General features: G+C 34.5%; 2 protein-coding genes across 3 annotated transcripts; both read left to right on the forward strand.

Moving 5' to 3' along the window:
• Positions 1–2,000: 2,000 nt before the first annotated feature.
• On the forward strand, positions 2,001–14,940 carry mgrn1b (mahogunin, ring finger 1b). The gene is given in 17 exon segments (XM_051105892.1): positions 2,001–2,595; positions 2,872–2,990; positions 3,167–3,255; positions 3,931–4,077; positions 4,913–5,030; positions 5,247–5,313; positions 5,558–5,601; positions 5,705–5,752; positions 5,856–5,924; positions 6,027–6,186; positions 7,734–7,763; positions 7,766–7,842; positions 7,928–8,142; positions 9,661–9,772; positions 9,846–9,891; positions 11,085–11,189; positions 12,372–14,940. Coding segments are annotated over 17 exon segments (1,644 nt in total). The 5' UTR covers positions 2,001–2,507; the 3' UTR covers positions 12,482–14,940.
• Positions 14,941–18,619: 3,679 nt separating this feature from the next.
• aanat2 (arylalkylamine N-acetyltransferase 2) lies at positions 18,620–24,532 on the forward strand. 2 transcript variants are annotated; one of them, XM_051105661.1, is made up of 4 exons: positions 18,620–18,627; positions 21,942–22,134; positions 23,338–23,492; positions 23,589–24,532. In XM_051105661.1, the coding sequence occupies exons 2-4, from the start codon at positions 21,966–21,968 to the stop codon at positions 23,892–23,894; spliced, it is 630 nt and encodes a 209-aa protein (XP_050961618.1). In that variant the 5' UTR covers positions 18,620–18,627; positions 21,942–21,965; the 3' UTR covers positions 23,895–24,532. The 2 variants fall into 2 exon arrangements, with proteins under 2 accessions (XP_050961618.1, XP_050961617.1); XM_051105660.1 differs by lacking the exon at positions 18,620–18,627 and adding an exon at positions 18,667–19,142.
• The last annotated feature ends 1,944 nt before the right edge of the window (positions 24,533–26,476 follow it).

Genomic DNA, 26,476 nt, shown 5'->3' on the forward strand with positions numbered 1-26,476 from the left:
AAAAGCACAAATGTTAGTTTATGTAAAGTAATTTTTGCTTATTAGTATAGTTGAACTGCATCATCGAAGGTCAGCAGCAAAGACACTGGTTAATAAAATGGGATTAAATACATAAAGGATATTTGTTGTATTTAACATATTTATTTATTGCAGGGTTGCATCATATTCTGAGTTTGCATTTTACAGTTTTTATTCATTTTAAGGAATACTGAGTGTGAGTCAGATGAATTAATGCATGTTCACATTTCTAGAATACAGTAACATCATGTTTACTCCCAATTTCCTGACAGGAGATCAGTAAATGGGGAAAAAGTAACTCAGATATTTTCTTAGAAATTCAAAAGTAATGCATTACTTTACTAGTCAATTGAAAAAAAGTAATATTATTACATAACTTGCGTTACTTGTAATGCATTACCCCCAACTCTGATTACAGATGAGTGGTTGTACCCATGATGGGTAGGTCTATATATTGTTGTAACTTGTATGTGACATTCTTCACCATATCCATCAACACAATAAGTTCAATTTTGTGTTGTGTCTTCAAATCAGAGAAACAGTTTTGGCATGAAGGTGTGTAGTATTGTAATTAACTGTATAAATAGGTTAAATGTATTTATTTGTTCATTTTATCTTTTTTTTTATTATTATTATTAGTTTATTTAGATTCCAGCCAGAAGAAGCTGAAAAGTATGCATTGTATAGAGAGTATAGCATTTGCTAATTTAAAGGCTTTTCTTATATGTACACTAAGTACCAGTCAAAAGTTTTTGAACAGTAAGATTTTAAATGTTTTTTAAAGAATTGTCCTCTGCTCACCAAGCCTGCATTTACCTGATCCAAAATACAGTGAAAGCAGTAATATTGTGAAATATTACTGCTTTCTATTTTAATATATTTTAAAGTGTGTTATTGAATAAACAATCATATTAATTAATACATTTAAAATAATTTCAGTATCAATACTGCATTCTTCAGTATTACATGATCTTTCAGAAATCATTCAAATATGCTAATTTGCTGTTCAAGAAACATTTATTATTATTATTATTATTATTATTATTATTATTATTATTATTATTATTATTGTTATTATTATCAATGTTTAAAACAGTTGAGTACATTTTTTTCAGGATTCTTTGATGAGTAGAAAGATCCCAAAATCAGCATTTATCTGAAATAAAAAGCTTTTGTAACATGTTGTAACAAGTTATAAAATAATAATAAACAATTATACAAAAAAACATTAAAAAAACAAATAAACACACAATAAGCACATACTTTGTGCTCAGAATGAACCTAAAATGCAAAATAATAAGGCTAATTTAAAATAGCAAAATCCATGCCCAAAAAGCATAAACGTAAAATAACATTTAAAAAGTTACAGGTTTGTTCATTCTCACATTGTGAAAATTAAAAAAATAAATAAATACAACTTAGATACAGTTTTATTCACATTTGTTCTCATATTTATTTTGTTTTTATTTTTTGTAATGTCTTTAGATTTGTGTAAAATCATGTTACAATATGATACTGTTTTGATGTATTTGCTGTTTACAATGCGTACTATTTACTGTTTTTCATAGTCTGATTTTGGTGTATTGTATTACACAGTTAGGGTCAGACACTATAATAACTATTAATTATAATAATAATATGGAACCCATATCATACAAAATGTATTTTCCCCGTTTTTTTAAATAACAAGGGTGATTTCAATTATATGTTGACCACTGAACAAGAAAATATCCATCTATTTCATAAATATGGTTATTTTACTATAACTATAAGCAATGCAATAGATTTTTATACATTTGATACCTATATTTATAGATATTCCAGATCTTTTAGATTGCCAAAAATATGCTATCGTCCGTTTCAGTGAGGTGACAAATGAACCTTGTGTTCTCTTGACTAGATGAAAACAGACTTCTCATGGTCAGCTCAGCCGAAGCTTGTGCTCTTTTGATTGGACGAGCTCACGCTGCTTGTGACGAGCTCAGCCAATCACGTCGCGATAAGCTACAACCCTCTCGGGGTCGCTTCGCAACAGCGATTTCCTTGTGTTGTGTTTTCACGAACAACTCGGCTGTTATAATATAGAGAAAACACCAAGGACAGAATTATCTACAGGTCTTTTCTCTTGCCTTTTATACTTTAATTTTGCGTGTTTATGTGCCTGTTCGCCTCTTGTTTTACTGAGTACCAGTTCGTGACAGGCGAACTAACTAGCTAGGTGCTGGCTTGCTAGTCAGTTAGCCAGTGTTAAGCTGACTGAACTGAACATCACAAAATACGACTGTACGACTCACATCTGATCCGATTCAGAAGAGGAGAAATGTGGCTCAAAGACATGTCATGTTAATTTGAACACTTTTTCCGTTTCGGAGCAGTTGCTGTTATTACGCGGCTAAGGTTAGCTAGTTAGCTGACTTAACCAGCTGTCTTGCTGTTGTTGTTGACATTTAATAACCGCTAGTTTGTTCTGATCGGACTGTGTTGGAGAAATGGGTTCAATTCTGAGTCGAAGAATCGCTGGTGTTGAGGACATCGACATCCAGGCCAATTCTGCATACAGATATCCTCCAAAATCAGGTAAGACTGACTGTTGTGATATAAGAAGATGTTTATGTGCTCTTGTAAATTCTAATAGATTGATATTTTGAGCTCAGATAGGCTCTCGTTTTAAACATTAATCTAATAAGTTAGCCATTACTGTCAACAAGCCGATATGAGACAGGATCAGTACTGACAAGTTTTGATACCAGTGCAAACGATGCCAAAATGACAAAGGGCCACTGATGTTGTTGTTCTGCTAATGCATTTAATTAGAGGTGTCAGATTGGATAATTACTATTTTCTTTCCCCAAGGAAACTATTTTGCCAGCCATTTTTTCATGGGAGGAGAGAAGTTTGACACTCCTCATCCAGAGGGTTACCTTTTTGGGGAGAACATGGATCTTAACTTTCTTGGTAACCGCCCAGTGCAGGTACATGTGCATTTTCAGTGTTTTATGATTGTATTGTCAGCTTTGAGGCTTGGTTTTATAGTCCTTCGACAGCTGTTGTCTCCTTTTATTAAACTCCTGTGTTGGCTTTAGATAAAAGCATCTGATAAATAAAAATTTGTTCGTTTTTTTATTTTTTTTGTTGGTACCTGCCACAGTTTCCCTATGTTACTCCAGCACCCCATGAGCCGGTAAAGACATTGAGAAGTCTTGTCAACATCAGGAAAGATTCATTACGATTGGTCAGGTACTGATTCAGGATTACTATATGAAATCTAATAATTCAAATCCTGAGAACAAATGAACTCAGTTGGTGTTGCATGTACACTACCAGTCAAAAGTTTTTGAACAGTGAGATTTATAATGTGTGTTTTTTTTTTTTAAGAATTCCAAAGTACAGCAAAAATAGTGACATTTTGAAGTATTTTTGCTATTTAAAATAACTGTTTTTTTATTTGAATATATTTTAAAATGTAATTTTATTTCTGTGATTTAAAAGCTGAATTTTTAGAATCATTACTGTTACATGATCCTTCAGAAATCATTTTAAAATTCTGATTTTCGGCTCAAAAAACATTTATAATTATGTTGAAAACAGAGTAGAATTTTTTTTCAGGATTTTTTTTAGATGAAAAGAAAGTGCAAAACTTACATAAATTAAATAAATTACATTAATAAATTATATTAATATTTTAAAGTATATTAAAATAGGAACTAATTTAATATGTTTCACAATATTACAGATGTTTCACAATATTACTGCTTTTGCTGTATTGCTGTATTTTGGATCAAATAAATGCAGGTTTGGTGAGCAGAAGAGACTTCTTTAGAAAAGCATTAAAAATCTTACTGTTCAAAAACTTTTGACTGGTATTTGGTTATAAGTAATTTACATTTTCAGTGTCAATTTGTGTGATTATAGGTATAAAGATGATGCTGATACACCTACTGATGAAGGAGCAAAACCAAGGGCCTTATATGGAGTGGAGTTCACCTTTGACTCTGATGCACGAGTGGCCATCACTATCTATTGCCAGGCTTTTGAGGAGTTCTCCAATGGGATGGCAATGTAAGGACAGTTACACATTTAATTTTGCTTGAACAGTTATGTTGCTATAAAACAAGTAGCAACGATCTTTTTTTTCCCCATATTGTCATGTAAGTTTGAGTCTAACTTATTATTTATTTATGTAACTTCTTAAGATGTGGCCGTTACAGATGAACGTGAGCTTGCAAGGGTAGATTTAAGGTCACTAAATGATTAAAGAAGCCCTTTTTTACTAGAAGGTCCATTTATGATGTTTTAAGTAAACATTACAACGTCAAAAACTAAAAAAAAATGCAAGCAAAAGACGTAAGCATTGATGAACTGTTTACAATATAATCTGTATCAAGCAGTTAGAAAATGACTAATCAAATGTGACCCCATTGTCTATGTTAAATCAGTGCTGTTATATTCAGTGAAGAGTATCACATCCATTTATTGATGCCATTACAATGTGTTATCAGTGTTAAAGTAATTATGTATTATTAAAGTTCATATCATGTTATTTTAAGTAATTGTCTGTTATATAATGGTGGGGATCTAAAACAAACAATCATTTGCGAACACAGAGATACTCAGGGTCTTTTAGCAACTGGTTTGTAGTGTAAGAATAGCAGTTTAGAAAGAGATTGCATAACAGTCTTTTGAGTAACCCCTTTGTGCAATTGTTCTTGTTTTACTTCAGAGTTTCATTTTTAAAGCTATGTATGCAAAAGCTTAGTAATCACAATCAGACACTGGAGCCTACTGAGACAGAGGAAAAAACATTTAAACATGAAATATTTCTGTTCATGTAATAATTGTCATCTGAACTACCTGAATGATGTTATTGTGAACATGTTGTATTTGTCTTCTTAAGATACAGCCCAAAAACTCCTGCACTGGTATCTGAAACCGTATATTACAAAAGAGGGGTTAGCCAGCAGTTTACCCTGCCATCCTTCAAGATTGATTTCTCTGAATGGAAGGAAGAAGATGTAAGTATCTTCAGTCTAGTTCAGTGCTGTCACTCTCCTTTGATGGTCAAATCCATACTGGCTTCTAAAATATTGATTTGACCTGGATTATTAGTTTGCACACAATGAAGCGCAAGATCAAGCAAATCTAATAAAATGAAAATGACCCAGCGTTGGAAAATGTAAATTATTTGACTTCGCTTATGCGTTTCTTCTTCTTTTTTCTTCTTTTTATAGCTCAACTTTGATTTAGACAGAGGTGTTTTCCCCATGGTGATTCAGGCTGTTGTTGATGAAGGAGATGGTATGTTGTCAGGACTTCAATACAGTAAAGTAGTTTAAAAGATTAAAAGAGTTGCTCTAACACTTTGTCATCTCAGAAATGTCAGTAAATCTTTTGACACACTATGCTGCTGATGCTTGATGTTACTTGGAACGGATGTGATTTATTGCTCAACATTTTATCGTGTCTATAGAGCACAGTGTTTCCCAAATTTTGCAAAAGAGAACCATCAGTGTGTTTGTTTAATTGTAATCATTTGTTTCAGATTGTTTGGGACATGCACATGTACTGCTGGCAGCATTTGAAAGAGTGAGTTGAATTTGATGTCATATGCACAGTTTCTGAAATGCTTATTTGTAGCGATTGTGTGTTTATCATGTTTTTTTTTTTTGTTTTTTTTTTACGTTTACAGCATGTTGATGGCAGTTTCTCTGTCAAACCTTTGAAGCAGAAACAAATAGTGAGTCTTAATGATTTCCATACTGTCCTGTTTGTAACATTGTTCTAAAGTAAGTACTAAGTAGAGATATTTTTTCCCCTAAATATTTTCTTTTACACCACAGGTGGACCGTGTCAGTTACTTGTTACAGGAGATTTATGGAATTGAGAACAAGAACAATCAAGAGACAAAGGTGAAAAATATGGTTATTGTTGTTCATTACATTTTTTTAATGTATTATATAGGTCTCTGTATTAATAATAATAGAAAATATCATTGTTATTTTTCACCCCAGCCATCTGATGATGAGAACAGCGACAACAGCAACGAGTGTGTGGTGTGTCTGTCAGATCTGCGGGACACTCTGATTTTGCCCTGTAGGCACTTGTGCCTGTGTAACTCCTGCGCTGATACTCTACGCTACCAGGCCAACAACTGCCCGATCTGCCGACTACGTATGTAACTGCAGTTGAAGAGATAGTCCTAATTCTGTCATCCAGTTTGTACAAGGTGCTCAAAGTGCTTGAAGTACTTGAATTTGACTTTTTGAAATATAAGGCCCGGAAAACCCTTGAAAATAGCAATATTCTTGAAGAGGTACTTGAAAAGTGCTTGAATTATTGAACGACAATGCATGTATGAAATAAGTGTTTAATTTTTTCAGTAAGCATGTCTTTTCATGCAAAATTCAACAATTCAAAACACATTTTTGCTTCTTTCAGTTTATGTCATAAAACTAAGGCAGTAGTAGTACTGACAATGCTGTGTAAACATGGCTAAAGATGTGAAAAGAGGCACAGATGAACTGAATCAATTGAGTGAATCATTTTGATTATTCATTTCAAGTGATTCACTTACAAAAACCAGATCAAGTTAAAAGAGCCATTCATTTTTTAATGTCAACATCGTTTGTCTTTTTTTTTCTTAAAGCACATATAGTGATTGGTAAAACTGAGCTTTTTGAAACTCTGAATCAGTTAAACTGTTTTGTCACGAAATGGTTGACTTTCAAAGTGCTCCAATCGGATTGCGAATCATTTGATTTGGATCGGATCTTAGTGTAACGCGAATAATTTGCTTTAGATTGGGACTTCGAATCACAAATCATTTGATTTAGATCGGGACTTCAAATTGTGAATCTTTTGATTTAGATCAGGACTTTGGAGCGGGTTTGTGAATCATTTTGTGAATTGAATGAGTTGCGATTCACGCTCCGAGTCGTGACTGGAAATGATAGTTTGCGAATCATTATTCAGATCAGGACGTTGGAGAGTGGATCGCGATTCATTTGAGTTAGATCAGTACTTCGAAGCGAGTTCATGAATGATTTGAGTTAGATCGGAACTTTGCATATTACAAATAGTTTAATTTATATCAGGACTTCACATCGTGAATAATTTGATTTAGACTGAGACTTCAAATCACGAAGCATTTGATTTAGATCGGGACTCCAAATAACAAATCATTTGATTTAGATCGGCACTTCAAATCTTCAGATCCTGACCTGAAATGATGAACGCAAATCATTTAATTCAGTTCGGGACTTTGGAGCAGGTTTGCAAATTTTTCCTGACTTCTTTTTTTATGAAATAGTAGAAAACATAAAATCAAAAAGTCCTGGAAGTTCATTTTACAGTATCTGTACAAATTCTGGTCATCATTCACTTCTGTGGAACACAAAAGAAGATTTTGAAGAATGCTGATAACAAGGTAGTTTTAGTTCCTATTGACCTCCACTATATTTTTTTGACTATAGAATGGAAGTCAATGGGAACTGAAACTGTTTTGTTACCCACATTCTTCAAAATATATTCTTTTGTATTATACAGAAGAAAGCAACTCCTACAGGTTTGAAACCTGATATGCGTGAGAAGTAAATTAGGCCATATTTGTTTTATTTTTGGGTGAACTATCAGTTTAATGTTCTCACAGTTGTGTATCGTTTGAGTAACATATAGCCTGTGAACAAATTTTGAAGTGCCTTTTTTTTGTCTGTCTCCAGCGTTTCGAGCTCTTCTTCAGATTCGAGCTGTAAGAAAAAGCCTGGAGCGCTTTCTCCCGTTTCCTTCAGCCCAGTGCTGGCTCAGAGCATGGATCATGATGAGCACTCAGTATGACGCATATCTATCCGTGTTTTCGCTATACAAGACAAATGGCATTGCACTCTGATTCTCATTGTTATGTCCCTTTCCTCAGAGCTCAGACTCAGTTCCCCCTGGCTTTGAGCCCATCTCGTTGCTGGAGGCTTTGAATGGTCTTGATGCCGTGTCGCCCGGCCTTCCATCGGCACCTCTGTATGACGAGATCAACTTCTCTGGGAGCCTGAGTGGAGAGAGCAGGCAGCTCAGCTCACCTGACCACTCTGGAGACAGTGGCGGACAGAAGAGCAAAGTCAGCAAGTCACCAGACAGGTAAACCTGACCCACTGCATGTTTTTTTTTGTTTGTTTGTTTTTTGGATGCTGAAGCAAAAAAGCAATTGGGCCTAACAACATTGTGTAGATATGTGCACTACCATTCAAAAGTTTGGGGTCGGTAAGAGTTTTTGAACACTTTTGAAAAAAGTCTCTTATGCTCACCGAGGCTGCTTTTATTTGATCAAAAAATACAGTAAAAACAGTAATATTGTGAAATATTATTGCAGTTTAAAATAACAGAGTTATATTTGAATAAATTTTAAAATAGAATTTATTCCAGCAAAGCAAAGCTGAATTTTCAGCTTTGTTACTCCAGTCTTCAGAGTCGTCACATGATCCTTCAGGAATCTTTGACTTGCTCCTCAGGAAGCATTTATTATCAATGCTGAAAACAGTTGTCCTGATTTATATTTTTGTGGAAACCGTAATAAATTTTTTTCAGGTTCCTTTGATCAAAAGAACAGACTTTATTTTAAATAGAAATCTTTTTAAAATTTCTGACTGTGTGGAAGTATATCTTTAAAAAAATCATGTGAACAAGTTTCTCTTTTCCCTTGAACTCATCCTGCACATATGTTGTACTAGGAAACAGGAAGTGTTAACACAGGATTAAAAATAACACTTGTCAAACTGACTTTGTAACATTACTTTCAATAATCAAGTAATGCTTTTGCTCTCAAGTGAGACCTTTGCGTTCTCGTGACTGTGTAATAATAGCTGGATAATGGCCAGTCAGGAACTGAACTTCCTGCATTAAACAGTCTATGTGTCTCAGCAAGAGGTCACACACTTCTTCTTTCCACAAATCAGAGTAATGACTCTGCTCGCCCTTTTCAGTGCGTCCTGTTGACATTTTAGCAATAAGAAAAATGCGCTCAGTATCTCAGGAAGCATGCATGGGGTGACTCAAAATCTGTCTTCCTGTTTTAACAAGAAGTGGAAATTTCAAATTATTTTGTTGAGAGCTCTAACCCAATAAGATTGATTAAATTAATGAAATAAATGTCTATATATTAATAAACACATCAAGATAAAAAGAAAAATAGATAGGAGAAGTAGATGCCTGTAATTAGGGCGATGTAGTGTCTATATAAAAGTGATTGCATTCTTGTTCTTTCACATATTCATAATAAAAAAAAAAATGGTGAAAGTTCTATCCTGGTGATCACAGGGTCTGCTTTGGAAGAAATGTACCCTTATGGCATAAAGGTTGCAGAGATGCAGATGCGCTTCTGTCACCTCTGTTCTCTTTCCATAAAAGCAGATCCCCATCCTGTGGGACGCATGGCACTAAAAAGATTTTACAGATTAGAATCTAAACACTTCCCCACCGCTCAATAAACCAGTGTCACATGTCCACAGCGCCACCTAGTGCATTTAGTTGTAATGATAAAAAAATATAAAAGATATTTTAGATGTTTCCTACAATAAGGCAACAAATATTGAATAGTGTTTATACTAGTAGACTTAATTAGTGCATCATCCCTGGTCCTGACAGTCTGTGTGTTTGCAGCACTCTACGTTCTCCATCATCACCCATTCAGGAGGAGGATGAAGAAAAACTGTCTGAGATGTCTGATGCACAAGCTCACATGCTGCTTTCCAGCAGTCCCGCCCCCACAGAGGTCAGCAGTGCAGCCCATATTTCTTACACACAGCCTGTGTTTTTTACATTATTCACCGTTTTTGTGTTTTCAGGGAACGGCTGGGGAGGACGCCCCTGATTCACTGTCTCCTGAAGATGGTGAGTGACTCCACTGTTATTAAAGAGGTCATGACATGGATTGTTTTATTTTAATATGTTCCTTGAGGTTCACATATAATGTTAAAGTTTTTTTGCACAAAAAAGCAGTTAAATATCATTGTGACTCTCTTTCTAAAATGACCTGTTTTAAAGGAAAGTTCGTTTCCAGAACAAAAATTTACAGATAATTTACTCACCCCCTTGTCATCCGAGATGTTTGTCTTTCTTTCTTCAGTCTTAAAGAAATTATGCTTTTTGAGTAAAACATTTCAGGATTTCTCTCTATAGAACCTTCTTTTGCCACCAAGAACATTTTGTGAAACAGAAAGGTTCTTCAAATAGTAAAAAAAGAAAAAACAAAAAAGGTTCTTCTATGGCATTGTGAAGCACCTTTATTTTTAAGAGAGTATAATGGACTTCTGTGGTGCCCATGAGTTTGAACTTCCAAAATGCAGTTTAAATGCAGCTTCAAAGGGTTCTAAACGATCCCAGCCGAGAAAGAAGGGTCTTATCTAGTGAGACAATCAGTTATTTTCTTAAAAAAAAAAAAAAAAAATTACAATTTATATACTTCTCAACCTCAAATGCTCTTCTTGTCTAGCTCTGCGTAAACTCGGTGTATTCCAGTTCAAGACAGTTAGGGTCTAAAACTTCTGTCTAATTGTCTCCAACTTCAAAATCATCCTACATCGCTGTTTTACCTTTTTTTTGAAAAGGGTGTTTGATGTTCTTTGCATGTTCACTTTGTAAACACTGGGTTGGTACTTCTGCAGCGACGTAGGAATTTTTTATTTTTTTTTTTTACCTCAGATCCAAACAAGCCATTTTTGGCGCTTAAATAAATCAGCTTAAATTAAAGCTAAAATTAAATAAATGCTTTGTTTATAGTGAGGAGGACATTTTAAACTATAAAACTTGCAGGATTTTTAAATTTTACAAAGACCTCTTAAAGCCGAAAGATCAAGGCAAATTTGATTTCTCACGTCATGACCCCTTTAAAATCTGACTGGAAATAGGACAATAAAACAAATGCTATATTACAAATATTTTAAAAACAAGTGGAGAACGTAAGATACTCATTAAGAATCTAGAAGCTGCTAGTGTCCTGTATGCATTAATATCACATTTTACCTTAAAGAACAATCGATTGTGCAATTACAGATTTTGTTTCTGTTGTTTGTGAATCTAAACAGAGGATCGACTGAATTTGGAGGAAGAGGTGATGAATGACTGCAGCAGTGAGCACAGCAGCTTCACCAAAACTGAAAGTGACACACCTGGGGACCTGTCCCTCCCTGGTAAGCGCACATCCGGACACGAGAGCCCATTTTGCATGTTTTGAGTGTGTCCTTTGCAGAGACATATTGTCTTGAGCGTGTGTGCATTCTTCAAACTGAACACTGCAAAAAACGCTTTTCTTACTTTGATTTTTTTTGTCTTGTTTCCAGCCAAAATATCTAAAAATTCTAAAATCAAGAAGGATTTTCTAGACAAGCAAAAATTATTGTCTTGTTTTCAGAAAACAAGTCAAAATTAAGTGAGTTTTTGCTTAAAAACAAGCAAAATAATCTTGTTTTCTGCTTGAAATAAGATTATTTTGCTTATTTTGCATTTTTGATGTTTTTTTTTCTGAAAACAAGACAGTTTTTGCTTGTCTAGAAAATCCTTCTTGATTTAAGAATTTTTAGATATTTTGGCTGGAAACAAGACAAAAAAATCTAAGTAAGAAAAGCATTTTTTGCAGTGAAGTGTTCGTTCTTACTCTCTTGCAAATTGACAAACGCTGTGTTTCCAGCTCTCGGTCATTCAGCTTATCTAACCTGTGTGCCATTTATTCCTTGACTTCCTTTCTCTGCCATCCTGCCTTCTCTCGTGGCCTTGCTCTGGGCAGCTCTAGGTCCTGATTCCTGCTCTATTGGTATGGAAGAGTAATGGGTATGTAGGCTTCTGTGTCTTTCTGTCGGCTGTTCCTCCATGTTCTTGTTCTCAGTGCTATGCAAACCCATCCACCTTTTTCCTCAATGCGGAAGTAAGCCTATGGGTGAGACTTCCGGTTCATTATGCGCTATAGGGAAATAATGAGAAGCATAACAATGTGTAGTAAACAGTAAAACTGTTTGCACTTCAAACCAGTGTGTTCATAATAAAGACAATACATTAAAATAACATGGTAAGACACACCAGTTGGCAATATCAAGCAGCAAAACAAGCTGTTTTGTACAGCTAAAAATAGCTGGGCGCAGATGAGACCGGAAGTCGCACCCATACATTTTTATAAATGGCCGCACCCACTCTTACGGGAAGAAAGAGGTGGATACGGCACAAAAAGTTCTTCAGAAAGTTCTTCAGTTTCCAGTTGTACTGGTTTAATCAATCCATAAATTATTGCTTTGACGTGTTAATGTGCCTGTGTGTAAAATATGCCATGGGTTATTTTGTGTAGACTAGATTTTTAACTGCAGTATTTGTCATTTCTGTAGGATTGTCTGGTTCAACTGAAAGTCTGAACACTCAGAGTACCTGCTGCTCCAGCCAGCCGCTTCTGGGTCCCTCAAGCCATTTGCACATGGACGATGATGAACTGGATTAACCCTGCCCATCTCCTTCTTTGTACAGCCCAATGTGGGACTTCAATGCACTCCCATTTCAGTATCCCACTTGGAATATGATTGACTCTTTTTTGACTCAGGCCTTTTGTTTTCAAACACAACTGGCTGAGGCTGATGAGCTTGTTCTGGTGGTTTGTTGTATTTCTTGTGCTTGGTTTTTAGGGCTGTATTTTATCGAGTTGCTTACTTAAAGGGTTAGTTCACCCAAAAATGATTCTGTCATTAATAATTGCCCCCACGTTGTTTCAAACCCGTAAGAACTTTGTTTGTCTTCAGAACACACATTAAGATATTTTTAATGAAATCGGAGAGCTTTTTGACCCTGCATCGACAGCAACGCAACTGACACATTCAAGGCCCAGAAAGGTAATAAGGACATTGTTAAAGTAGTCCATTTGACATCAGTGGTTTACTGTAATTTTATGAAGCTATGAAAATACTTTTTGAAAAAAGACTTTATTTAACAATTTCTTCTCTTGTCAGTTGTGAGCATTTTATTGAGGTCCTTCCTACCTTTCTGGTCCAAGTTAAATGTGTCGGTTGTATTGCTGTCTATGCAGGGTCAGAAAGCTCTCGGATTTCATCAAAAATATCTTAATTTGTGTTCAGAAGATGAACGAAGCTCTTACAGGTTTGGAACGACATTACAGAATTTTTGGGTGAATTAACCCTTTAAATCACCCAAAATGATCATCGTTATGTTATTCCAACTCTGCATTATCATCTTTCTTCGATGAATAACTAAAGAAGTTGTGCAGAATGTCTGTTACATTCCATGAAAGTGGAAGCTGATTTTAAAGTAAATAAAAAAAACAATAAAATAAAATGATTAGTCCATACTACATATCAAATAATCAAGTTCTCAGAAGCCATATGAAATCCATCTAATAATGTTTCCCCCTAAATTAAAAAATGCCTTCATGATCTACTTTTAGAGCTTCACTATCCATCCTTTCATGGAAAAAATATACAGGGTTAGAATGATGATAAATAGATGATAATTTTTGGTAGATAACTGTTGCAGGTGAAATTCCTGCTGATTTGTGGATACACTCTTAAAATTAAAGTTTTAATTGGCATGAAGAACTTTTAACATCCAAGGAACCTTACCATTGCACAAAAACTTCTTCATAGTGGAAAAAAGGTTCTCTAGATGATTCAGATGTTCTTTCATGAAGAAAAATCGATTGTTTTATGAACTGTTTGCTTTGAGGAACTTCCTCACTTGTGAAATCCAACTTTTGAAACCTTTATTTTTAAGAGTGTAGTTGAGGGTGAAGCAGGTAATTTCAGTGCTTGGTTATGTAATGCATCGATCCGGGACTTGATTATAACTCGAATAAATATAAAACAGCTTGTTAGGATTAATAGACAAAGCACATTTAAATAAAAACTCATTTCAGGATATCTGTACGAGTAAACATAAACGTGGTACGTTAACAAATGATCATGTGTTAAACTAATGAGTGCATAATATAGAAATATAATTGTAACTGTGCATTTGAAATGTTTTTAGTAAGTGCTTAAATGTCCTGAACTTATTTTTTTGTGTGCTGACTTAAAACGAGCAGTCAGAAATGCACTCCTGAATATATATATTCATGATTTCAAATGTAATATTTATAGTGATGATATACTGTTGGAAATGGTGGACTTCTTGTCAGTTTAATGACCAAATATTGTGTGGTCTAACAGTGCTTTAAATGTGCTTGCTTGTTCAGCTATTTATGCTCTTAAAGGACTAAAAAAGCCATGGTGGACTCTCTTTACCTCTTTATTTGCTTATGAATATTGTTATATAACCTTAAAATACTTCAACATGTGAAGGCATTCCTTTCTGTTATTGAATCATTTTAGAGTGGCAACTTTGTGAATATTTGATAGGTTGGTTGTATTTCTTCACAGCTGGACCTTGTATTTCTAAGAAAGGAAAGAAGTCACGAGAAGCATGAAATCTCATTGTTCTCCTCAAACATGCAGATATGCAGTGTCTTGTAGCATTATGCAAAGAGGTTCATGTGCCTTTAAAGAACAAAGCAAGTGTTGCTACAGCTTTTGCTCATAGCTGTGCTGTTCTTGTGTTCATCGGCTGTAACCTTTAGCCTCGACTGCATTTATGCATTAGAAGAGAGACTGATGTTCTTGTTTGTAATGTCATTTTAAATTGACTGTGTAGGTCGAAATGTATTGCTTATCCAACTTTTGTAATGCTGTAATACTTAACATGATTTTTGTTATATCATCTGTTAATACTGAATAAGCTGCTCTGTACATGTATTTTAATCAAATGTAAAAAAAAGATTCTGATTATTGATGGTGTTGAATTAATTGCTTACAGCTCTGCATGATAATATTTATGTAAGATTTATCACTGCTCTGGAATATGCATATTATTTATTTCCTCAAATAATGTGCCATTTCAATTAAATATTCCACTGTGCCTTCTTGTTCCTCACTTGTGAGAAGTGCATTTAAAGCATATACTTAAGAAAGCATTAAGAGGTAATATTTCATACATTAGTGTGTACCTAATGTATTATTTAGAGTTGAGCCGGATACTCGGCTGAAACGAGTATCCGGCACGGATAAAGCACTTTTGCCGAGTACGAGTATCATACGAGTAATACGAGTCAATATCTGTGCTCGGATTGAATAAAAATTCTCATTGGGTAGTTTACTGTGTCTGCGTTCTGTGATAGGCTAGTCACAGGGCCCCTCCCCTACACACATACTAGAGATGCGCGGATGAGCTTAAACGTCACCGGAATCCGCAGCTCCAAATAAATGATCCGCCCGCCACCCACCCGCACCTGTATTTTTCTCTGATTTAGATAACCGCACCCGACCCGCACCCGATCGTCATTTACAATTATTCTAATTCTTAGTTTTGCATGATGATATGATGAATGTGATGAACACTTATAAGCTTAATCACTCGTGCTTTTAAGCCAAATCCACGCTAAAAAGAATAACGTTAACTGATATCTGGACGTGACGTATTGTTTTCGGTATAATGTACTGATTCAAATTAGTAATCAATAATAATTTTTATTTTAATACTCGGCGTGCCTCTCTTGACATGCTCTCGCGTATGAACAGGCAGCAAATGTGGTGCTGGCGCGGACGGAGCGGGCGCGGGCGCGGGCGCATCAGGTGCAGAGATAAAACATATTTCAAAGGAAGCCGGCGCTAGGGTCCTTACCGTCTTTGCTGGGTGTTTTGAGCGAATATTTGCATTTATTCACATACGATTTAGTTACAAATGGTGGCCTGTCATGATTTTGGCTAATGCAGGACACTACTGAATGATGCGCATCAGAGGGGATTTAGAAGTGGGTGCGCAGAGCCGACTGATAAAGAAATGGGTATACGCGGGTTATACACACCACTGCATATTAACCAACTCGAGTATTTAAAACATATGTTAGAAAATACAGTTAATATTTGCGTCATTATTGATTTTTCTCATCCACCCGCGAACCACCCGCAAATAATCAGAATGCAATTTTTTATTACCCGACCCACCCGACCCGCGGATTGTCCGCAGCGCCCGCGGATATAACCGCCATCCGCGCATCACTAACACATACAGATTTATTGTGTTGCTGTGTCCCGCTCTGCTCACACACACACACAGAACACTGAGAAGAGAAGAGAACAGCGCGCTCTCTCTCTGTTCTCTCCCTCAGTCACTCAGGTTTGCGGGTTTTTTCCCGTTAACGTTTAGGGTTTCTTCAGCATCACTTTTGTTTTTTACTTTGGTTTGTTTGTAGTACTTACTTTTAACCAGTAGAGTTTTGGTAAACGTGGGGTTTGTTCAGACGTGGTGCTTGGTAAAAGCGACTCGCGTCTCTGCCTGTCGGAGAATTTATAGTGTCTGACACTTTCTTTCTGTATTTCATAAATAAATAAATAAATAAATAAAAAAACCACACTGCTCAAGGTTAAAAAAAGAAAGTTATGTTGAAATGAAAACTCTTGTTCATTACATTTTACTTCATAATTGCAACCGCATGTGTTGTATTCATTGTTGCAAAACTTATTCTGTATATAGTTCGTTTGTTATCATGATCAAAACCACTGATCTGAAGCTCAATGCTGATGCTGTCATGTAAATAGTTTTCTAATCAGCAATAAATATAACAATTTCTGATCAACCCATATCAATTGCATGCTTAAAATAGCATACCGGTTAAAGCCCCGCCCATTTCAATACAACATGACCCACTTCCAGGTTAAATCCCACCCACTTCCGGGTTAGGCCCCGCCCACTCCGAGTACAGATACAGATACAGATAATTCATATGGTTAACAGATACAGATACAGATACAGATAATGCTGTACTCGCTCATCCCTAGTATTATTATTATGGAACAATTTTTGAGTGTTATATCTTAAATGTAAGAAGTTTGAGTGCTTTTTTGTTTTTTTTTTACGCATTTTAGCAGCGCTTAATGTGATTTTACGATGTCTAATATGCTATTTTTGCATGTACTTCTGATATACTGTAAATTAGAAAAATACACTTGAAGCTTTAATTATTATTAAAACACTGCACTAGCAGCATATACTTCTCTACTTCTACTAAAATGCATTTCAGTACACTTCGAAACACTTTACTTGATTAAAAATGTATTTTCCTAGAATTATTTTATAAAACTTTAGTACTTTTTACAGATTCACAAAAAATCTTTTTTTTAAAAAAAAATGTTTAAATGCTAGTTTAGAAAGGGAACAACAACAAAAAAAATTTAATGCTTTTCTAAACTATTGCAATTTGTGCGTCATCTTTTATGTCAAATTCTTTAAATTAAAATACATTTTTAATTAGAATTTTAAGACACTAACATTATCCACCTTATTTTTGCCCTAAGAGTGGGTTGTAAATTTTTCTATTTGTAAATTTTATGGCTCTGACGTCCGGTCTAATCTGAGTCCAGCTCATTTTAGCTGTACAAAACAGCTAATTTTGATGCTTAATATTGCTAATTAGTGTGTCTTACCATATTATTTTAATGTATTTTTAATTATGAACACGCTGGTTTGTAGTGCAAACAGTTTACTGTTTACTGCAGGTTGTTATTCTTCACGTTATTTCAATAGCGGCTAATGAACCGGAAGTCTCGCCCATAGGCTTACTTCTGCATTAAAGAATGGACCTTTCTCACATTTCCGGGTTTCTCATAGCGGAAGTCATCATAGTTGGGTAAAATCCAGAGCAGTGAATGGGAGAGTACCACAAATACATTTTTTGCATTCTTATTTGCTCAAATAGCAAAAGAAAACGACTTTTTTTTACGACTTTCAATTTTAGTTTTTTTGTAACTTGATGGAAAAGGTGATATAATACAAAGTATAGTGTTATAAATGTACATACATATTTTTAAAAATCAAAATGTAAAAAACTTTAAAGGATTTATGATATTGATGACCGTTGAAACGCGTCATCACAGGCTTGTGAAAAGTGTCCTAGAAGGAAGGTAACTCTGACTACTGGGCATGTGCACGTCAATCTAACCTTATTTTTGTCACACTGTACAACAATAATACTGTTTGTGTATTATAGTAAGAGCGGATAGCAGTGTTAGATAAGTTACTCTGAAAAAAGACATTAATTACTAGCTACTAATTACATCTTCAGCCATGTAATTACAAATACACCGCCAGTAGGTGGCGGCAAGTCGTTGCTTAATGAATTGAGTTGAATTATTCCCTCAGCCGATCCTGGGGGGGAAACAACACTCTTCTTCCTCGTTTGATATTGCGTAACTATACCGTATAGCTATAAAAAAAACAAGAACTCATACAGACAGACCTCAGGTCAGTGGCGCTGCGTGAGAAAACGAAGGTGGCGGCGTGAGAACAGTGTCAGCTGCTTGAGCCTCAGCTAAATTAAATACAAAACACATGAGTCACACCTACAAAAGGAATGAAACTCCAAATAGAAACCTGGATGACGAATGAGCTTTATGTGTGAAGAGGAGACGACTGTAAAACAGCACTTCTCCCTACTGCCCAACAATTGTAAACACGTGTGGTTCGACACGAGAAACATCATGGCGTCCATCGGTGAACGTCTGCTGACTGAAAGTCTCATAATGACACAGGTGTTCTGGAAAGCAGCAGGTACGTTATTCAGTCATGAAATAAACCACAGACCCCATGGTCATTGTCTGAGCATGTTAGTGGATCGCCACAGAAATAATCTGTCGTGAGTCAATGATGACTCAAACAACAAACAAACAGAATAATGATGCCACAGTGTTTTAGTCAGCTTGTGTTGACACTGAATGCCTCCTAATAGCGTTTAGCCTATGTTTCACGGGTCAGTAAGCAATTTATTATCTCATAATCTCAACTTCTGTAACACGATTTAAATGGTCAGATGTTAGGATAATCAAGTGTCTTGTATTACAGGATTTGAGAAATATAAGGATGCTCATATAGATTCTACACTGAACAGCAGTTCAGATGATGATTGGAATTACTCTTAGGGGTCACTGAAGGTCAAGTCATCTTAAATTGAAGTGGCTCCTCCTATGATGTCATCTGAGGTCCAGTATTAACCCAGAGCTTCCCCCATTGACTCGGGAAGTATCGGGAAGTACTGGATTCATCAGGCTTCAGCCACTTATTGAACAGTAAGTCAGTAGACTAGATATATTTAGTTTGTCTGATGTCATTTTTAAAACCTTAAAGCACAACGCTGAGAAGTCTGAAAGCTCCTTAAACTGTAGATTTGAAAAGGAAGACGTCATAGGACAATAATGAGCGGCAGTGTCAAAAATGTGTAAATGTTTAAACCATGTGTTAATATTTAAGGACAAAACACATAGTGAGTTAATCTAATTTTCTAGATGGGTTGTTTAAACAAAGGGCTGGGTTGCACAAAAATACTGAAAGTATTTGGCTAGAAAATATATTATCCAAAATTAACTAGTATTTTTTTACAGTATATACAGAGATTCACACTTTATGTGGTGAGTTGAGCGGATATTTAGGTAAATGTAAACCAGGTTAGTAAAGGAAATTAGATGTCCAACCTTCTTTGTGATTATATATATTAAAATATATATATATATATATAATATATTAAAAATATTAATGTTATAAATGTCAAAATATATATACTACTGCTCAAAAGGTTGGGGTCAGTAATTTTTTGTTAATTATATTAATACTTTTAATCATCAAAATGTATTAAATAGCTTAAAAGTTGCAGGCAAGACATTTATAAGATTTCTGTTTTATATAAATGTTTCATATTTGTCAAAGAATCCTGAAATAAAAGTATCATGGTTTCCACAAAAATATTAAGTAGCACAGCTCTTTTTAACAAGACATGTTAAAATGTGAATAATAAATAAAGAAAATAATACTTTTATTCATCAAGGATGGATTAAATCCAGAAAAGACATGTATAATGTTACAAAAGATTTCTATTTTAAATAAATGGTGTAATTTGGAAATTTATATTCATCAGAGAAGTCGAACAATTTTATCAGTTTCCACAATAATATTAAGCAGCACGACTGTTTTTAAAAAGATATGTACTAAAGTGCGCCATCTTTTTGGAGTCAGTATTATTTATTTTATTTCTATTGTTTTATTTATTTATTTTTTGATGGAAAATATGCTTTTATTCATCAAGGATGCATTAAATCCAGAAAAGACATGAAAAATATTAGAAAAGTTAAACTTTCGATTCATCAAAGAAATCTGAAACATTTTATCAGTTTATACAAAAATATTAAGCAGCACAACTCTTTTTAACAAGATATGTACAAAATATGCCACCCTTTTTGGAATGAAATGTAATTGAAATTTCATTTCAATTCATTGATTTTTTTTAATTAATTTATTTATTTTTTTGTATTGTTTTATTATTATTATTATTTTTAATAGAAAATATACTTTTATTTTAGGGGTCAGTATTTAATTGAATTTTATTGGTTTTTTTATAAATAGAAAATATACTTTTATTTTAGGAGTAAATTAGTATTAAAATAGTATTTAATTTACTATTAATATTTAAATACTATTAATTTAATTTAATAGTATTTAATTTAACATTTTTTTGGATAAAAAATAATAGTTCATATTTCGAGAATATTCGTCAGAGAAGTCGAACAATTTTATCAGTTTCCACAATAATATCAAGCAGCATGACTGTTTTTAACAAGATTACATATTAAATTACATACTAAAGTACGCCACCATTTTGGAGTCCGTATTATTTATTTTATTTCTATTGTTTTATTTATTTATTTTTTGATAGAAAATATGCTTTTATTCATCAAGGATGCATTAAATCCAGAAAAGACAAGTATAATATTACAAAACATATTTTAAATAAATGTTGCAATTTTGAGCTTTCTACTCAAAGAAGTCAAAAAATCGTGTGACTTTCCACAAAAATAATAGGCAGCCTTTAACAAGATATGCATGCCAACTTTTTATTTATCTATTTTATTTTTTTTTAATGATATTAAATTGCATTTGCATTGGAATAAATTGCATTTTAAAACATAATAAAGTAGAAAACTGTAAATTCAAATTGTAATAATATTTCATATATTTTCTGATCAGTGGTTTTAACTATATTTTGTTTAAATAAATACAGCTGCGGTGAGCATTTAAAAAAATCTTACAGACCCTGTTTTGACCTTTAATTTAGTCTGGAAAAAATATTTACAATTATTTAACTATTAATTTTACAGTTAGTGCCCCAAATACTTTAAAAGACACCAACACACATCTGAATAGGCAAAAAAAGTTTTACTCACACTTTGTTTTACAATTGTGCTTTGATACCAGTTAATGTAGTTAATAATTCATGCCAGTTTGATCAAATAAATGCAGTTTAATTGTAGTGTAATGTGCATTATGCCTTGATAAACTGTTGATAAACATGAGTGACACACCACTTCTGTTAATTGGCCCTGTGGGTGTATTTATCTCTTGTGTATTATTCTCTTATTAAGCACCAGCTTGCTGAATTTGGTAACACCAAATACGTAACAGAGCTACTAGGGTTGGTGTAAGCACTACAAAGCTTTCTTTGGCTGTACAAAGAGTCTCTGGGTTCTGGGTAAGCGTTAGGAGCTACGCTGTGAGTAGGCTATTAGCCCACAGACTTTTAGGAAATTGCTGGAGCTTCACCTGGCACGTGCGCACACCGCTATCCCTCCAAAGATGGTGCACTTTAGCAGATGGGGGCGGGCCGAGACAAAGAAAGGGATGAGGGGGAGGGTTAAAGAGAAGTAGAGGTGACAGTGACGAAGTAGCGTGATAGGATTCAAACACATCAGACCGTAGAAGAGAGCAGCCGGACAAATCCACTCAGGGAAAGACAGCAGTGTCCTAAAACTGTGAAGTGAGAGAAAACTCTCAAGAGCTCAAGAGGCTGCGTTAGTATTTCAGACCGCACTGTCCTCCAGCAGTCAGAAGTGTGCGCGTGTCAGATGATGGCACCGCAGGTCGTCAGCTCACCCTTCCTGAAGCCATTCTTCCTGAAGACGCCGATAAGCGTCGCCAGTCCTCGGCGGCAGCGTCGACACACGTTACCTGCGAGCGAGTTCCGTAATCTCACCCCACAGGACGCCATTAGCGTGTTTGAGATTGAGAGAGAAGGTAAGATGTTTCTCACACATGGTGGGGTTTTATTAAGGGTACCACAAATAGATTGACCAAAATGTTTTTAGGTAAACACTCATTTTGTTTTAGTATGTGAGCATATGCTGAATGTAATTTAAGTAGCTCTTACATACTTGATCCTTCACTGAAGGCATTTGTCTAGGAAATCCTGTGGTCAACAGGTTGACGTTTTTCAGAGGCGCCATCTATTTGCATAATTAATTATTTAGCTAGCTACTTTATTTTTATTGTATTTTCTGTACTGTTTTGGCAATATGTACTAAAGTACACCACCTTTCAAAAGTTTGGGGTCAGTTTTTGTTGGATAGAAAATAATACTTTTATTCAGTAAGGATGCATTAAATCCAGTACATTTATAATATTAGTAATTTTGAACTTTGCTCATCAGAAAGGCCCGTAAAATTGCATCAGTTTTCACAAAAATATTAGGCAGCACAACTTTTTTTCATATTGATAATAATAAATGTTTAATAATAAATGATCAGAAAATCAGCATATTAGAATGATTTCTGAAGGATCATGTGATGCTGAAGATGAGTAATGATGCTGAAAATTCAAAGGAATAAATTACATTTTAAAATATATTAAAGTAGAAACCGTATTTTCAAATTGTTTCATACTTTTACTGTTTTTACTGTATTTTGAATACAAAAAAAAAACATTTTTTTTTTTATTTACAGACCCCATTTTGAACCTTAGTTTATATCATAGTCTGGAAAAAACACTTATTTTAAATTGTAATAATATTTCGCTGTTTAAAATAAGCCATAATGCATTTTTTTTTTTTAAAAAAAAAAGATGATTCCGTCCCCAAACATTTGATTGAAAGTTATTATTGTCATACAAAATTAATTTTTTGATTTAGGCTAGTCTTCATTTTACAATTGATGCCCCATAGAAAACTGTAAAATCACAGCAACACATCTGGATAGGCACCAATGCTTTTGCTTATAACGTGTTGTATTATTTCGGTCAAGAGCAGTTGGTAATTCACACCTGTTAAAAGAAAAAAACACTCCATAATCCCTTTAAGAACTTCCCAAGTTCTAGAAAACTAGAAGAGTCTAGTCAAGATGCTGATCGGATTGTGATAAACCTGATAATCCGCCTGATAATAATCTGTTGTTTGCATTGGTGTAACAGAGGGTTGACTCACCCCTGTATTTTTTTCCTTTGCAGCGTTTATCTCTGTTTCTGGAGAATGTCCACTCACCCTTGATGAGGTGCTTAGTTTCCTTGGCCAGTGTCCTGAGCTCTCGATGGGATGGTTTGAAGAGGGCCAGCTGGTGGCCTTCATCATTGGATCTGGCTGGGACAAAGAGAAACTAGAACAGGTGAGAAACATAGTTCTTTAATGAAACCCGTTATCATGTAGATCAAGAACTTCACTGTAAGTTCAGATTCTGACCTTTTTTGACCATCTGATTCAGGAGGCCATGACTACACACGTCCCAGACTCTCCAACGGTACACATCCACGTGTTGTCTGTGCACCGCCACTGTCGACAGCAGGGCAAAGGCTCCATCTTGCTTTGGCGCTATCTCCAGTACTTGCGCTGTCTCCCCGGTCTACGTCGGGCCCTGCTGGTCTGCGAGGAGTTCCTGGTGCCCTTCTACCAGAAAGCTGGCTTTAAGGAGAAGGGTGCCTCGGCCATCAGCGTGGGGGCGTTGGCCTTCACAGAGATGGAGTATCCACTTGGAGGCCTGGCTTATGCACGACGAAACAGCGGATGTTAGTTTCCTTAGCTCGTTCAATCTGGATTCGGGACACCATGCGTAGATTCTGGATGGCTCTTGGCAATCACAGGCTCAAAGCCCAGTTACCACCTGAGCAAGGAACCAGAGACTTACCTATGCACTCATTTAAAGAGATTGGAGCCTTTACATTTGGGTATATAAAGGCTACAAATATTGGTTGTTTACTACATTTTTTTCTTGTGTACTGCTGAAGATACACAGCACACTTTACTGGTCAGAAAACAGTGGTTGTTTTAACAGTTAATAAAGAAATTCTTTATTTTTTATTTGGAAAAATAATCACCATATTCAAAAAAACAATTAGTTTAATCAATAAAAAATGATATTCTTTAATTTAATAACATTTAACATTAACATTCTCCTGGTAAAAAAAAAAAGTCTGTTATTATTTATTTTTAATAACTTTCCAACTCTTTGGATTGCAAGTGGACAATGAAATGTTGAATATATTGTAGAAACAAATCTTCCTTATATATTACTGCATTTGTGACAATGTATTTTGGAAATGCAAAATAAGTATACAGTGTATGAACTGATGTAAACTTTAATTAGAATGTCATTAAACGTTCTCTGTGGCATTAGTCATACTATCATGTGTATCTAATCAAAAATAAAAAAAAATAAAGCTAGATTTTTGTTATTCGTATTTTCTATGCACAGTGGTGAAAAAGCATTTCAGTAACACTTTACAATAAAGACCCAATAGTTAACGTTAGTTAATGAATTAACTAACACAGATAAATACGCTTGTTACAGTATTTATTAATCTTTAGTAACTGTTTATTGTTAGTTCAATGTTAGCTCAAGTCCATTATATTGACAGATACAGCTTTGGACTTTAATCATGTATTAGTAAATGTTGAAATTAAGATTAATGCTTTAGAAGCATTTCTCATTGTTACTGTAGTTCATGTAAACTAATGTTAACAAATGGAGCCTTAATGTAAAGTGTTACCAGCATTTCTTTGGGTTTACAGATAGATTTTGTTGTTATCCTTTGAACCATTTTAAATGTTTAGTATTGAAGTCTGTTTCCACCTCAGAGTTAAAAAAAAAAAAAAAAAGTAAGAAAATGTAAAATAATAGTAAAGTTGCACCGTGAGATTTAAAGACAAAATTGTAATATATGAAGTCACTATTATGATAAAGTCGCCTTGCTGTTTATAACATTTCACTTGCATGATAAGTCACTGTGAAATGTGAAGTTACAATTATGAGAAACAGTCACATTGCGATAGTCATATTGTGAGATCTTAAGTCACATTTGCGAGATATAAAGTCGCAAATTACAAAAAAACAAGGTTACAATTGTGAGATATTAAATCACACTTAAAGAAACAAAAGTTGCAATTATGAGAAATAAAGTCACTTTGGGATATACTCATATTGTGGGATGTGATGTTGCAATTAAGAACATCATTAGTCACATCATGGGATATATTAGTCACACAATTGTGATATATTACGTTGCAATTATGATAAAGCCACCTTGCTATATATAAAGTCACACTTGCATGATATTGTCACTGAGATATGAAGTTACAATTACAAGAGATAAAGTCACATTGCGATATTCACATATTGCGAGATGTAACAACGCAATTATGAAAAATAATCACATTGTGAGATAAAGTCTTAATTATGGGAAATAAAATGATTTGTGAGATATTGTCACAATTAAAATAAAGTCACCTTGCTATATATACTGTCACACTTGATATTGTCACTGTGAGATATGAAGTTACAATTATGAGAAATAAAGTCACGGTGATAGACTGAGATCTTGTCACATTGCAAGATATGAAGTCGCAAAATACAAGAAACAAGCTTACAATTGTGTGATAGCTCACGCCGTAAGAACTAAAGTTGCAATTATGAGAAATTAAATCACATCGTGCTATACTCATATTACGAGACGTAACGTCGCAATTAGGCAAAACAGTCACATTGTGAGATAAAGTCTCAGTTATGGGAAATAAGGTACCAATTGTGAGATATTAAGTCGCAGTTATAATTAAGTCACCTTGCTTTATAAAAAAGTCACACTTGCATGATATTAAGTCACTGAGGGATATGAACTGACAATTATGAGAAATAAAGTCACATTGCGATATACTCATATTGTAATTGTGTAACGACACAATTACAAAAATTTGTCACATTGTGAGAAAGTCGCAAATACGGAAAATTAAAGCCAATTGTGAGATATTAAGTCACAATTATAATATAGTCACCTTACTATATGTAAAGTCACACTTGCATGATATTGTCACTGTGAAATATTAAATTACAATTATTAGAAAAAGTCACATCGCGATATATAGTCAGATTGTGAGATCTTAAGTCACAGTGTGAGATATGAAGTTGAAAATTACAAGAACAAGATTACAATTGCAAGATATTGAGTCACACTGTAACAAATAAAGTTGCAATTATGAGAAATAAAGTCACGTCGGGATATACTCGTATTGCGAGATGTAATGATGCAATTACGAAAAAATAGTCACATTGTGAGATAAAGTCTCAATTATGGGAAATAAATTTAGATTTGTATTTAATCA

This window comes from Labeo rohita, chromosome 3 (assembly GCF_022985175.1).
Source record: "Labeo rohita strain BAU-BD-2019 chromosome 3, IGBB_LRoh.1.0, whole genome shotgun sequence".
Taxonomy (NCBI): Eukaryota; Metazoa; Chordata; class Actinopteri; order Cypriniformes; family Cyprinidae; genus Labeo; species Labeo rohita.

Excerpts from the sequence above, each read along its gene's own strand:
- aanat2 (XM_051105661.1), top strand. The coding sequence starts at position 21,966 with ATGATGGCACCGCAGGTCGTCAGCTCACCCTTCCTGAAGCCATTCTTC. Across the intron at positions 22,135-23,337 it reads GTTTGAGATTGAGAGAGAAG|CGTTTATCTCTGTTTCTGGA; the intron begins GTAAGATGTTTC and ends TTTCCTTTGCAG. Across the intron at positions 23,493-23,588 it reads ACAAAGAGAAACTAGAACAG|GAGGCCATGACTACACACGT; the intron begins GTGAGAAACATA and ends CATCTGATTCAG.